At 38.9% G+C, this 16202-nt stretch overlaps 1 protein-coding gene across 8 annotated transcripts in view; it reads right to left on the bottom strand.

The window, feature by feature from the left end:
- Window positions 1-16202, bottom strand: part of LOC144049424 (leucine-rich repeat transmembrane neuronal protein 4) — a 59285-nt gene that overhangs the window by 39776 nt on the left and 3307 nt on the right. For 4 of the 8 annotated variants that reach the window (XM_077562336.1, XM_077562341.1, XM_077562337.1 and 1 more), the window contains one exon: window positions 7941-8081. The exons of 2 other annotated variants lie outside the window; for them this stretch is intronic. In XM_077562336.1, coding sequence (XP_077418462.1) covers window positions 7941-8081 — 141 coding nt within the window. Of the gene's footprint in view, window positions 1-7940; window positions 8082-9800; window positions 9989-16202 lie in introns of those variants that run through there. 2 more of the 8 variants (XM_077562344.1, XM_077562343.1) reach the window with 2 other exon arrangements.

Below are 16202 nucleotides of genomic sequence, written 5' to 3'. Positions count from 1 at the left end.
CATCTATACTTTTTTATAGTGCGTGGGTGAGCTGGAGGCTTTCCCAATTGACTATGGGCGAGGAGATGGGCACGCGGTGGACTGGTCGCCAGCCAATCGCAGGACACTGATTGACAAACAAACATTCACACATACGATCACGCCTTTCCCAGTCTTTAGAGACAAGCATGTCAAACATTTGTCTGCCTTACACATACATGGGTAATGATCTGTCTGGCCCATCCACTTACATAACGAAAGCGTCTTTGTGAACACTGTAATTGAAGTAGATAATACCATTCAGAGTGGGAAAAGATTGAATTACAACAGAACTGTTGTAGTCTTAAAACCGCAGCAGAAACATTTACAATTCTCAACCTCTTAGGAGGCAGTGAGCTGTAATACTTCAACACTTTACTTTCCTCCTTTAAAATCCTCCCGCAGTGGGTGAATGGGCCTCAAGAGGCAGAACAGCAGCAGCTCTGCCATATTAACGTAATAATCCCAATTAAATCAATCATATGGATATGAAGTAATAAGGAAGAAACAGCAGGAAGCGCTTGACAAATGAATGTCTACTGTGAACAAAACTTGTTATGCAGAATATTTTTAGGTTGCATTATTAATTCTGTCTGTGAAGGCAAAGTTTTCGTTAAGTGGCAGATAAACTGTCAAATCCCATTAAAGCCGAAGAATCAGTGAGTGAGTGAGTGAGTGATTGCTGACTGATATGTGAGCTGCAACATTTTTTAGAATATAGACATTTCTGCTCAAAATACTTCTTCATTGGAGAGATAACTCCTTGGCCTTAATTTTCTGGGGGAAATGCAAGCTTTAATACTTACTGTGTGCATGCTAGGTGTGATTTCCCAACCTCAGCGCATCTGCTTGGACTGCAGTTAGTGATTCCCGCCGTTTGCCTGAATGCATTTCAGCAGCTGCCAGAAGGAGAAGTGAGCCGGTGGCATTGGAAAGCAACAGCAGTGTGTGTGCGTGTGAGAGTCACACGCGCCCCCTCGCTCACTTCGCCACGTATCAAGGCGGCGAATTGCATTACACTCGAGCGAGGCCCCTGTCAGTGGACACATTGGTTTCACTGCCTCTTCTATAATGCATTTCTCTTTTAAGACGGATCGTTGAATTGCGCTGTAAAGCTGTGAGCCAATCTTTCAGGGTGCCTGACACCAAAACTAGATGTGCTCCGCACAAGTTATTGCACACTGGAAATGTTTCAGTGGATGAGACATTGGAGCTTCAAACAGCAAAGTCAAGCGACTTTAAGTGCTTCGAAGCCACAAAGTTCAACGTGTACTTTCTATGGGCAAGTGGATTGTCTGCTCATCTGTTTTTGACTGCTGCCTTTTGACGAGCAACAGACGTCATAGTGCACAAACTGTTTGTGGGAGGAGGTAGGTAAATGTTTTCTTAACACATTTATGCTACTGTCAATACATTTCGACACCAACACAATATCACCAGGGGTCCATTTCACAAAGCAGGTGCAACAAACACTGAGATTAACCCTGAACAGCGAGTTGACATACCCTGAGAGGAAACTCTGCGTTTTCGGTTCCAGGACAGCTGATTTGAGTTAGTTTTATCAACGCAGAGTAGTTGCACCTGGAGTTACCACCACACTAAAAAAGACCACATTAACTCATTCACTCCCAGTCATTTTCATTGAAGCAATCCCCTTCACTCCTGGCCGTTTTACTGGATTTTGTCTGATTTTGCTAGGCCCACAGAATATTGTGTTCTATTACTATAAAAACATGGAACCTATGAAAAGAAAGATTAAAGTCTCTTCTTTCATCAGGATTTTTTTTTTTATAGTTCTACCTTTTTCCGTTTTGCAGCAATTAGCATTAGAATATAGTAGTGCTGTAAAAATTAAAGTGTTAACTAATTAATTAATCACCCCAAAAAAAATGTCATTAACGCAGATGAATCACACTTTTAATTTTGACCGCAGATTATCCTATATCTGACAGCGGATGGTTACATTAAAGGTTGCACAGGTTGTATTTGAGTAATAAACATAACTACATGCATTAAAGTAAACCGTTTAATAAATGTTTGCATATGACATTCAGAATATTTGTTCATGTCAAAATATTGGGGTCATTTCCCCCCCATTTTCAATTATGTAAGCAATTAACTGATTAGAAAAGGAGTTTGGGCGTGAGCATTGCATCAAAAAATGTTTAAGACGTCCTCATAACATTAAATGTCGAAAGAATTAACACATAACAAGAGCTCTTCAAATTTGTTGGGCAAAAATTTTTGATAAAAAAGCCTTTTTATTTTAGCGATTAATCGTGATTAATCAAAATGCTCAAATGTCATTAATCTGATTAAAAAATTTAATCATTTGACCTCTCTAGAATAAAGCTAAGTTTCATCATTATTCACAATTATTCACATTTAGAAAATGTGAGTAGATGAGCTTCTTTTCAACATGGCCCTGGTTGATCTATTTTGCTCTGCTGCCACCTGCTGGCCGTTTGTGTAATAACTACCATTGTTTGTAGTTGCTGCATCAAAGCCTTCTGTAAGCTCTATTATTTAAAAAACGTATAAATACGTCATTGGGACACTTAAAACATTTAAAATAAAACATATTTATACATATTTGGGAGCAAATAAGTTAATGGAACCCAGATTCGACAAGTCACCATGGCGCCGCCTTCTTCTTCCACGTTTTTTTTTACCCCTCTCAACTGGAAATCTTAATATGATCATATGGCAAATTTGAACATGTCTTTAGAAAAACAGTGCAACACTGCAGCAGCTCCCCATAGAGGAAGGTGGCGTGGAAGAACATTGCTGCTCGGGTCAATGCGTAAATTTATATGCAGTCCTCACAATAATATTACAGTGGAAACCTAGCTCATTAATTCATTTCACTTAGGTGCAATCCTGCGGGGGAGAAGCGCACTTGACTTAAGATGAAATATAAAAACATTATTCAAACTGGTTTAAGAAAAAAAAACAGGGCGCAACATACATACGGCTGGTAATGTTGCAAAAGTAAGGACGGATTAAGTTGTTTATGTAGGTGATGGACTGTGATATGAAACGGTACCGTTCAAAAAGATAACTGTCCGGAAATGCCAGCATATCTATGCGCAGTCTGATAACAATCTCACGACGAATATTTAATTCCCTGCGCAATAATGCAGCACCTTCATCAATAGGGTCATTGTCAAAAGGACATGCCATGTTTGTGACAAAAGTGGACTTTATTAGACTATAGGCGTATTTACGCAAAAACTCGCCGCAGCGGACTGAATGAATGAAGAAATTAAATGTTGTGGCGGGACGGAGAAAAACGTCCAGGTTCACTGTGAAAAAGCAGGTTAGGTTCATGAAACGTGTTACTACGGTAACTAACCGAGAGCTTAAATGACCTCTTTTTATGAAACAGGCTAGAGTTACCTCTTTTTCTTTGGTTTCAGTTACCTCTTTCTGAAATGGAGTTTACCCACATTTCAGAAAACAACAAATCCTCTTTATGCATCCTCTGTTGGAAATTGTGAAAATGTTTGACCTTATCCCTCAACTATTTTGGTCCTATTGCATTGTACAGTGTTCAGCATAAATAAATTCACACCAACTGATCTGTATGATGGTGGCAGTAGCTCATCTGTAATTGAAGTTAGATCTATGAGTCCTGCTGCTGACAACTCTCAAAATGGCAACTAGTTGTTGAAAGATGCTAGATGTCTGCTTGCTGGCTAATGCTGAGCAAGCAGCCCAAGACCTTGAGTGCCCTTGAGCAAGGCACAGTCTCTATCATGGCGGTGCATTTTTATATTTTTATAGTTTTTTTTTTGGTTTATTTTTTTTTTTGGGGGGGGGGGGGTTCTTCCTTCCTACTTTTTATCCCAAAAATAATAATTGAGAAGCATCAGTTAAGAGGGATTCAAATGTGTGCATATATACATATATATATATTTAAAAAAAAAAAAATGTTTTTTTTTTTTTAAGAAAAAGCCTTTTCCTTAAATTGATAGGCTCCATTTCAGCATACCGGTAAACCTGATGAGGTCAAGCACTATAGATAATGGATGGGTGGATGATTGCATAGATATTTGTCAGCCTGCACTTAAAATAATTAATACATTTTTCAACCAATTTCATGTCATTTGTCATCATATTGCAATGATGAATACACACCAAGGGCTAATAAGCTCTCTTTTCATGTATGAATGTACTTACTTAAGTTGAGACCTGTATAAAATCAATAGTGTTCTCCTTTCGATATAGGACAGTAGTGCTGGAAGTTTGGTTAGAATCTATCAAATCTGCATTCACTATTCCTATACCGTTTAAGCAGTGAGTCACGAATGCACAGGAATTGGTTACCAATTTTACATTTGCCCAAAAAACACATCATGGTCCCAAAAAAAAGAAAAATCCAATTTAAAGCGCACTTATGAAGTGCTTTATCTACAGCTAGGCTTTACCAATCCTATTCTTCATATTCATTTTTTTGTACATATATCAGAGTGTACATCGGTAGCAGCGTCAACCTACAAAAAGCCTTTTTCTTTTTAGTTTAAAATAACTTACTTTAACCTCCAGGATCTCTTGCCTTACATTGACCAAAAGGCTGGTATATAGCCTACAGCAGGGGTGCTCAAGTTGGGTCTTCGAGAGCCCCTAGCCAGCCTGTTTTCCATGTTGAATCTAATGATCAGCTCATCAGCAAGCTTTGCAGAAGCCTGATAACGATCCTGATCATGAATCAGGTGTGTTAGTGGCGAGAAACATGGAAAACAGGCTGAATAGAGGCTCTCGAGGACCCAACTTGAGCACCCCTGGCCTACGGTATGGCTGTGAATAATGCGCATTCCTGTTGCACTGGACTCTGTTTCCTTTTTATCCTCAATCTAAACAAACCATAAGCTTAGCTATGTAAATCTGATGTGCTTTGATTTTTAAATTGTAGATGATTGTAGTGTTTCCTGCAGATAAGAGCAGATCAGTAAACATTGTTGTTGTTTTGCGGGCAAATTACAACTCAAGCTTCTTGATGTTTAATTTGAGGGATGCTCCCCCCCACACACACACACAAACACATCATCAAGCTTGAAATCCTCTTTTTTCACTGCCTGGAGTGTCAGATTTTCATTATCAGAAAATTGGTGTCAGCTGACACGCCGGTGCCTTCGCAATGTGGCCTTGAAAACTTTGCACCAACGCAGACGGCGGACTCACATGATTTGTTTAGAACGGACAGCTTAATTTGATCTTGGCTTTAAGTGAAGGACTAGGTAATCGTCTAATATCAATTGCTTCGCGGAGTTAATGATGTTGTCAATCAGTGTTGACCTCAATTTCAAACGGAGGTTTGGAGGTTAACAAAGCAATGACTTTCATTCCTTCTCTGCAAAACGCGTCCTCGGTGATCCACCTGCGACAATCACTTGGCTGCTGGAGTGAGTAATGATCGGTCAGAGACACCAACGGCATCACATTGTACGAATGGTGTAAACAAGCACATCTAACCTGGAGCGGAAGACAACACTTTTATGAGCTGAAGCTTGAAGTAACTTTATTGCATATTTTATGACTAGTGACAGATGTAGTGTTTATCACCGTCTTATTAGTTCCAACATCATTATAAGAATACTAGTTGAAAGCATGAGCTTCATGAGCAGAGCTTGCCACATTCATTTTAACGACTCACTGTACTTTTACTGTAGATTGCAGACTCTCGCTTTGCTAAACATATTCCACCCCCTCGGAAAAGCAGACATCACACCTCCAAAAGAAACGTCTGACATTAGTCTGAATCATACTCATCTCAAGAGTGGGTTTGTTTTGGGGGAGAGCTCAGTTCACACACTGCCATGTACAGTATGTGAAGTAGTGACGTCTGATTATTGCTAATGACTCCCTTCTGCCATATTTTTGCATCTGTCTCATGTGTATTGAAGATATTTATTTTGCCAGAGAAAGTTTTTGGAGCCAATAAGTGCCGAAGGAGTTGATTTGAACTTGGGAATGAATGGCAAAACAGGCCGAATGTGCTTTCATAACATTGGACCTGCTGCAACAATGAGCTGTAAGCTACAGTAGTTCTCATGCAAATGTATTCAAATCTGTACTGAAGAAAGACAACACATTTTTGTACTTGTATATCTTTCTTTCCTTGAGTAACAGCCCCCGTAGAACAAAACATCTTGTACTTTTCCGCTTGAACATATTTAGAGGTGTCTTTTTTTTTATGACCACACGACAGCAACACACGATGGGAACAAAAGTATGCAATTTCTGAATCAATGATGCAAGTGAAAGTTAAGCATTGAACTGTTACTTGACTTATTGAGAATTTAAGTACAGTAGACCTTCCACCCATCCATTTTGTCATGAGTCGGGTCACAGGTGAGCTGGGGCCGAGCCCATCTCACTTTTCAGAAACAGGCACTGAACATGAACATCCTGGACTGACAGCCAATTGTAGCGGTTGACTTCAATGTTGTTCTAATTTAACTGAATGTAACGCAAGGTGAATATTTATCTAAAAAAATCTAATAATATCCAATACCCGCTATATTAATAACGAAGCACAGAAAAGTATAATCATGTTAATAAACATTAAAACTCGGATTCACACCCAAAATATGTGTTAATTATTTGTTTACAACTTAAATGGGTTACTAATTAACTAAAAAAAATCCAATTTGATCATAATGGTAAATGAAGTGCACTTACATAGATAGCGCTTACACACCATATGCTGTCCAAAGTGTTTTACCAAGACTCATGTTCACTTTTTGGAAAACATATTGAATTGTATGTACACCACCACACTACGACAACACACTAATGCAGCCGCATCAACCTTCCTTTTCAGTTTAAAATAGTTTACTTTAACCTCCTGGATCCCTCGCCGTACACTGGCCAGAAGCCAGCAGCACAACCAAGAGTGTTCTTTTGGACCAATTTTAACTTATTCCGCTTGCATTGTTTTACCAGCTGCCAGCTAGCACGAAGCTAACCTACGTACAGTATATTTTCGTATTTTGTCTCTCTTGCTAGGTCGGCGCGTGTGAGAGGTCAATAGTGAATAGTCAAAGGTGTTAATACACTGACTATAGCTGGCCTTTGTTAACTGACTGCTTAACAGTTTAATTTAATGATTATTTGACTGAATGAGTTCTGTGGTTTCCTATGTTCTGGGGGAGCTGTGAAGGTAACAAGAGAGAGGATGCTCACACTTGGACATGAAAAGAGGCACAAGAAAGTTTGAATGACAACGCGTGTGTTCGAGAGCAACACCTGGAAATGTTTGCGCGTATTTAGTATTAAATTCAACTTTTACGTAATCAGTCAATAAAGCCCATCTAGGCAATGTATCGACTCCTTTGTCATTATTTCCATGTTAGCCTCTGACGCTAGCTTAAAGGAAGCTTGCAAACTTGGACGCTGGAAGGACAGATAAATCCTCCTCGGTTAGCGTAGCATAGCATTAGTCAGCTGGTACGACAGAAAATGGATGGATTTAAACCTGGGTTCTGCTGTTGGCCAGTGTATGGTGAGGTATCCTGGAGGTAAAAGTAAGTTTTTTTTAATTAAAAAGGAAAACTTTGCCATAGGTTGATGTGACTGTGTTAGTGTGCAGGACGTATACAGTCTTGGCACGCTCACAAAAATGAATATGAGACTTGGTAAAGCGTTTTGGACATTATGTTTGCTGTAGAAAGATAAAGTCACTCAATTTATTGTTATGATAGTTTTTTTTTTAATCTTTTTTTTTTAATCAACTATGATGTGTTTCTCCCCAAAAGTAACATTAGTAACGCATTTAATTTGATCCGGAATTTGCTGCTTCAACTCTAAATGAATAGCAAATGTGGATTTTGGGTGCGAGTCCAAACTCTAGTGATCACCCTGGCCAGCTTTATGTCCTCCACTCATAGATGAATGCTCGCAGTCCCTTATAAACATACCTTGCACGCTTCAATCTCCTGCATGGACTCCAACAAGTCAATTCTCTCTCCTGCGCTGAATTTAAAGAGAATGAGAGGAGCCACTTCCGTTGGCGGGGAAGCAAGTCGGCTGCGTTCACGCTCACAACTAACTGCATACATCTGCGAAAAGGCCAAAAGAAAGAAAATTCTACCTATGCGCATAGTTAGACTGCACTTTATGCTAGACTTGGGCACAAAAAGACAGCCTATTGTCTCAGGACGTGTCTGACAATGTCAAGACTCAGCACAAGGCAGAAAACTCTTGTACGCGTTTTAATAATACGGCGTGTGTTTCTTCTCACGTCAGTACACAGGCATTTAAAGGTTCATTTCTTTTCAAGGTAAGGCTTGTTGATTAATCGATTTGATATGAGTTCATTGATCAGGATGATTTTTGTTGTTGAAGAGAATGGATTTTTTGGTGTGTGTAGTAAAAAATGTGTCCTTGCTGCAAACAGAGAGGAGCTTGTTTACAAAAGCACAGTCAGCCCAACCCCTCTAGCGAACAATTACCAAAAAAAGCAACTCCCGAGGTTAATTCCTGCCGAGACATAGATAACGTGAGTGGACTCATTTCTACATGGTTTTGGGTATGACAAGAAAGGATTAGTGGAAGGCAATCAGGTGAATTGACAAAGAGACAATACACATGTATATGTTGGAAACTTTTGACTTGAGGTCTGTGCTTCCAAGCCTTGCTTCCTGCACAACTCTGTATGAGAAAAGAGCTGGATGGATGCACCCCACTCAAGCATGCAATTTAACAATTATATTAATATTGTGTTTAATTATACATGAATTGACAAAAGTTACATTAGTATTCTCTTATTTCTGTGGATATTGATGCATTAAAATGCAAAACTGGACAAAACTTTTTCCAAGTTTGTTTGGTATCAAGAAATGTAAAGCAAATTCTAGCAGGGCAAATATATATATATATATATATATATAATTTTATTTTATTTTTTATTTATTTTTTCAAAAAATTGTTAAAAATCTGAAATCTTTTTTTTTCCTAGAAAGAAATAATCGGACACTTTATTTCAAGGACATATCGCCGAGCCCTAGTTGAAAGCCACATGAGATTTTTCAAACCAGCAAAATCAACTTCAATTTCCCGAGTCATGCGGATGTCTGCCTTTGGTGCATTTTTGCAGTTGCGAAGTACAAGCTGCTGTCTTGGCGAGTCATAGCAGAATATTGTGAAGGCTGATCTTTGTTTCTTATTCCTGACATTTTAAATCATCTACAGCTTGCATCTAGTACCCAAACAAATAACAAGCACATACTTGGCCAATGGAATGTGCACACAGCTGCACAATGTGGTCCAGACAAACACAACTTGCATCCATCGGAGACATTAATGTTTTATATAGCCAGAAGAAGTACGCAGGTTACCACAGTTATGCCCAAGTTTTGTGGAGGGTCCCTGAAATATCCAAGCTTTGGGGCAGGGATGAAATAAAGTATTAGAATTATATTAGCGCTTGTTCCCTACTCATTATGAGGTCACATAAAATCACACACTCACACGCACGCACACATAAAGTCACGCTTGAGATGTCTGCAAAATTGCAATGTCAAATAGCAAATCTAATTTGCATAGGCTGACATAGTACTAGGATGGAATGAATGACTGGTAAATGGCTACATTTGACAAATGGAACTATCCATTGTTCTGAAACCAGAACACACTTTAATGAAGGAGGACAAACGTAGCCTACAATCATATTCTTCTTTGGTGATTCAAGTAATGGTTGTTGTTATTGTATCACACACAATTTCACTATAGAATTGGGATCTCAGACCTCATGGAGTCCCAAGGAGTTCAAAACTCATCAAAGTGGGATAAAGGGAAAACAATGGAAAGCCTGTTGAGGCTTGCATCGCTGTTTATTTTGTCACAGCCATGACATTTCACTGCAAATGGTCCTGTAATCTTGGGGAAGTCAATTTGTGTTGGAGAATATCTTCTCATCCATCAGACAAGTGGTCCTCAATTAACTCATTCACTGCCATTGACAAACCTAGAGAAAAAAAATATTGTACATTTAGAACAGATATAAAACTTGTGATTAATCGTGAGTTAACTAGTGAAGTCATGTGATTAATTGCAATTTAAAAATGTAATCGCCTGACGAAATGATTATAAAAAATTAGGGGTTTAAGGCGATTAAAATTTGCAATCGTAATTAATCAAATTACTTCAATAGTTAACTCACGATTAATCATACATTTTATATCTGTTCTAAATGTACAATAAAAAAAATCTAGGTTTTCATACTCTTGTTAACAAAAGTAGAAACAAAATGTTAAACTTATAGAAATAGTCTAAATTATTTTTTTGACGTTTATGACCATCAATGGCAGTGAATGAGTTAAAATGAAAAGAAGTCCGCTTCAGTTGTTCTTATACAGATGTTAATTATGCATTAGTGTATGTCATCAACTGTCAAAATAGGTAAATTATAGAATACCTTAACTATATTTATTGTTAATTTTTGTACTGAACTTGAAACACTATTAAAAAAAATTACATGAATGTTTAATCGTTTGTGTTTGAACAAGTCATCTTAAAGTGACTGATTATCGCAACTAAATACAAAAAACATTAAAGGCATATGAGTTGTTGCATTATTTTGTGACAAACTAAAATTGCTCCAAACAAGAGTTAAATAGTTAATGTTTACAACTAAATATATTCAATACCTCGTTCATATTTTAAAGCTCAACAGGAAACGGCTTTTCATCCTCTTCCCTGCCTTGCTCTGATTTTATCTATTTTTGAATGTCAGAGAAAAATAGAAAATACAAATAAACAACTTCAGATACTGCCCGGCAATATCCCTTTAACTAAAATAAAAAAATAAATAAAAAAAGATAAATTCCTCCTCAAAAAATGATCTTCGATTCTTTGTTTTTAAACATCAACATGGGCTCACAAGGCAGCTTACTTAGAAACCCATAATGTGTTTGCTCAAGTTCAAAGAGTTGTTGTGGGTTGAAATGTCGACATTTTAGGAAGACAGAGATGATAGTGGACGGCATACTCGTAGCTATTCTTTTCTATTGTCTGTAAAATAAACATACAGTTGAATAAATGTCAGGCCGGGAGTGTTCTGCCTCTTCTGCCTTTATATCACATGACATTATTTCCACGTAAATTAACTCAGTCGCTGCCACCCCAGTTAAAATGGATCGTTGGCATCCATAACTGTCAATGGTCGTGAATGAGTTAATCCGTTTGAAAATTGACTTATTTACTTCTGAGACCGCAAGTGTGGTGGACATGTGGCCGCCTGGCTCTGTTTGACTGGTGAGGTTTGTCAAACGGTTTCGTTTGATTGGTGAAACGGAAAGTCATGTGACAGCACCCAAGGCATATATCGCTCAGATAAACTAACACAAATAGATTGTGCAAGCAATAATAGATAGATCAAAAAATAAAAGTAGCAAGTACAATGCAGCTAAATATAATGGAGTAAAAGTAACATTTCTTCTTATCAAAATGACTTAAATAAAAGCAAATTGGATGTTACTTTAAAACTACTTGACAAATACAATTTATCCAAAGCATATTTAAGTCAATATAAAAAAGTCAACGTACAGCGCTACGACCAGAGGTGGGTAGTCCCGTGCTACATTTACGCCAATACATATATGTTCGATAGCATTTTTTTTCAGACCGATTCCCGTACGAGTACTCAACTTTGAGTAGTCACCGATACAATACCAAATATTGATACCACTAGTGCATAAAATTTCCTCCAAAAACAATGACAGATATTTTTAAAGAAAGACCTATCCCAATACAGTATACATTTTTATGGACGCAGAAAACTGAATTGTGAATTGCTACTGCCCCCTGTGGCCGAAAATGAAACTGCATCTTCCCTCCTTCACATACACAATGCGCACATAATGTCACATCCGCAGACAGAGGGCAGGAAATTCGAACCCGAATTCTGTCTGAAAACTATTGGCCCGATGCTTGTTTATTAAACATATAAACTGCAATTAAAATACAAAATTTAAAAGAAAAGCTTCTTTTTTTTTACATACATACTGTACATACTTGCAGGAGTACTAGTTGTGACCAATGTGTTAATCTACTAATTAGAAGTTGTTTCCGTCATAAATGGTCAAATAAAAAGGCTATTGTAAAGATATTTGTGGCCAAATTGTTAATGAGAGCAGCTTTAAAATTGCATGAAATTAATGACAATTTCTATTCTTCCCATTTCTAGTTCCTGATCGCAAAACAGTCACACAAGGGAAGCCGATACCTTAAATTGAGGCTGGTACTTGCTCAACCCTAGTTTGATGCAACATACTTTTGCATATTTATTTATTTGAAGGACCACTTGTTACTTTTACTTGAGTTCTACTATTCTAAGCAAACAGTAGGCTACTCTTGCTTGAATCAAATTTGTGGCTGCTCTACCCACCTCTGACAATGACCAGAAAAGCTGGCAGAATCCAGAGTCTAGCTTGTCCCCTCACATGAATTATTGTCGAGCGAGCGAACGATGCTCACTTTGTTAACACTTGCTATTTCTTCCCAAATCTACAAACACCTCGCTGGCTGAGACAAAGACATTTTTCTCTCTAATATTATCTGTGCTACCTTGGCAGCGGTTGATCTGTGGGTGGACGTCAACTAGACGCTGTGCGAGCGCGGGAGTGGATGTGCCTCAGCGAGACTGTGGATCTCCGCAGTTCAAAGTGTTGATCAGATTCACATTTTTCAGGTTGAGCTTGCAATGTGCGGGCCAGCCTGCTGGTAGAAATCCATTGCAACGCTTTAATGAGATTGCTGGTGTGGCCATGTGGAAAATGTAACAGGCTTCAATTTCAATATGTATCTTTCCTATTCAAACTTTAGCTACGCATTTGCTATGTGGGGGGACAAATAGGATTACTTCTGACTTCTGACTTGGATGCAACACTTGTCACACTATCATCCATCTCAACACTCTCTGTGTGCCTTTCAGTTCTTGTGAATCTTCCCGGCCTTTATCGTGACAGCCCTTGAATGTATTTTGCATGCTGCCATACAGCAACATGTGTTCTGATGCAAGTCCCAATGGCCAATAAACAGGAGGGATCAGAAGGCTTTGATAGAACTGGATAATGCGAGTAATTCCAGCACAAAACCGAAAATGTTAAGAGAGTCTGTTTCTCTTCTGTGTGTTGCTGCATTTCCAATAGTTGGTGCCAAACGTGACGCTGGGAGAAAAAAATAATAAATCCCATTACATCTTTAACAGCTTGGGTTGCTCCCTTGAGCTGTAGAGGGCAAGGAATAACAAAGCTGAGGGAAGTCGCGGCTCCTTACCTCTGATGGGCTATTAGTTATTCTAGTGAGCAGGAGCCCCATTAGGTCTGCCATTTAATGCTCCCATGCCGCAGTCACACATGAAAGCTGCAAGATTGAAAAGCTGCCCATTTTACCCCAAGCATCCCTTGTGTTTGAGAAATGCTTTGCCATGGATATCTGACAAGGAGCTGATTTAGCTTCTTGTGTACCGACGTCTCATTTGTCATATTAGTGGAAGCCACCATGTCTGGATTTACTCTGCACGTCTTGTGATTTCATTTACAAGTACTTTCATGAGACACGTGTCTGACATCACTGTCTTTACATATACCGAAGACCTGAAACAAGTGACACGCACACCCGAAAGGCAGAGAATCCACTACATAAAAATGAAGTCATTGGGTAACAACAACCCAGCAAGTCTAGTTGACCGTGTTTGTGAATTTGGTAGACAGCTCCATTTGCGTTCAACGGTATTCTAATGCAAATCTGGCAATTTGATGACAAAAAGTTTTTTTAGACTCATTAAAACCAGGTCTAAGTGGTGACGCAGGTGATGTAATGGGATTTGGGTGGATTTGATCGAGGCGCAGGTACACACATTCGGAGCGCTGTTGAGACGTGGTGCATGTCATCCATTCAAATGGATGCACGATTGGGGTTGCAAGATGATCTCCAATTGCCCATGTCACACTGTGGCCTATAGGGAATTTCTGTAGAGTTAATTTTACTCTATTTAGAAAATAGACTCATTTTTAGAGTAATATTTACACTTGGAAAAGAGTAAAATAAATAATTGGGGGGAAAAAGTCACTCAAGGGTGGAGGAACAAACTCACGACCTTCAGCTTGGGAGACAGCTGATCTACTCACACACGGTTTTTGTCTCTTGCAGATCACCAATTAGTAGGAGGGGCATAGCTCAGGTGGTAGTGTGGCAGTCTCCCAAGCTGAAGGTCGTGAGTTTGTTCCTCAACCCTTGAGTGACTTTTTTTTCAATTATTTATTTTACTTCCTTCCAAGTGTAAATGTTACCGGTAAAATTGAGTCTATTTGGTCCTACTCTAAATAGAGTCAAATGTACTCTACAGAATTTATTGTGTATAACTGTAAATGCACGCTGATCTCCTGCATTCTGCATGTAGACACACAGCTCTCTTTGCTGATTTTAAATTGATTAATGAGGGGAGCCGCTTCGATTGGCCAGTTCTCAGCTGCATTCCCTCCCACAACAGCGCAAATGTCCTCTACTATCTGCGCTAGTCTAGCAAAACACCAAAAGAAAGAAAACTCCACCCATACACAGAGTTAGACTGCGCTTGTTCAGATTTCTAAATTGTTTTGTTTTTTTTACATACAAGTATAAACAAGTGTTTCACTTTAATAAAGGAACATTGTATTGATAATATTCATTCTTCTCATTTTTTTTGAATCTGAATCAGCTTACATACTTCAGTGCACTTCCAGTGTATACACGCTTTTCATTTCAACACTTTAGGCCTTATTTTCGTTCTTAGCACATATCTAGCTCAAAGCACAGTCTAACTGTGCACATGGGTGGAGTTTTCTTTTTTGGGGGTATTTTCGTAGACTTTGCGCAGGTAGAATTGGGCATAACGGTGCATTTGGCATCTGTGGGATGGAACAAAGCCTTTTCTCGGCTAATCATAGCGTCATCCCTCTTTTGCATTAAAATCAGTGTGGTCTGAGCACAGTCCACCAAAGTACACCAGGCTTGACTTTGCGGAACCTGAAATAGACTGGCTGGAATCCGTGCATAACATATTGGCAGGTAAACTGCAACATTTCGACTTTGCGGATGATGTAGTTGGCCACGCATGGGATGTGGGCAATTGGAGGACATCTTAATTTCACCTGCGACTGTGCATCCTCCCCAACAGTTGTGCCGTACAGTCATGGCAGTGCTAATAAGATGATCATGATTATAATACATTCAACGCGTGGATTGTCCCGCATTGTCAGAGTTACACACCTGCACCGCTTAATAGACCTGTTTTTTGTGAGTCTAAGATCTAGTCTACCTTTTGACACTAAATTATCAGAGTGCCACGGGCGTAATCAGTACATCTACCAAATTCACAAACACGCTCGACTAGACTTGCCCTGGCACAAACACCGGTCGCAGTCCACTTTCTGTGACCTGAGCTCCGTATGGGCGCCAGAAGGCACAGTCAAACTGATTTTTAACATTTTTAAAAGCCTTCTTTGGGAGTGAGGGACGAAAAAGCCAAATAAATAGCTAAAGAGAGCGATGCTAGTTGAAATGAACTCACGCAAGGTACACTGAAGTCTTTTGTTACATCATACATGAGTGGTCTATCTTTTGCCATTGTTTTCATTATGTATTGACCTTTATATATGGATATATATACACACACACACATATATACAATTGAGGCCTGATTTGGTTCTAAAAGTATTCTATTACTTCATTCTTTTCCCCCCATCCTGACTGAACTGGACATGAAATCACATTCCACACTAACTCACACATATTCATACATTATGGCTTAAAATCTCCAGTATATACTGAAACTGTTTCCTAAATATGCTGTTAAAATGTTTGAGATGAGGTTCGAGGAGGAGACCAGTCCAGCCAACCCTCAGCCAAGATCCGAGTGACATCAATCATCCTTGGCACAGTAGCTCTAAATCACGCTCAACTCAATGATGATAAGCAGCGGGACAAAAGAAGACCGATGTGTAGTACATGTAGAAAAAGGCCACACAAGCAAAAAAAAAAAGGGGGCCTAATTAAGCATGAACGAAATGATCTGTTCTTCCTGCCAAGACTTTCAGTCTCAATCTCTTAGTGCCAGACAGTGTTTTAAAGTCACTCACATAAAAAGAGCCTAGCTTTAGTACATACTCTACTCACTGAGTAAAAAGTTTTTGTTTGGT

The sequence above is a fragment of the Vanacampus margaritifer genome, chromosome 3 (assembly GCF_051991255.1).
Source record: "Vanacampus margaritifer isolate UIUO_Vmar chromosome 3, RoL_Vmar_1.0, whole genome shotgun sequence".
NCBI classification, from domain to species: domain Eukaryota; kingdom Metazoa; phylum Chordata; class Actinopteri; order Syngnathiformes; family Syngnathidae; genus Vanacampus; species Vanacampus margaritifer.
Note: the sequence above shows the minus strand (reverse complement) of the source record. Positions and strands in the feature narration are given on the sequence as shown.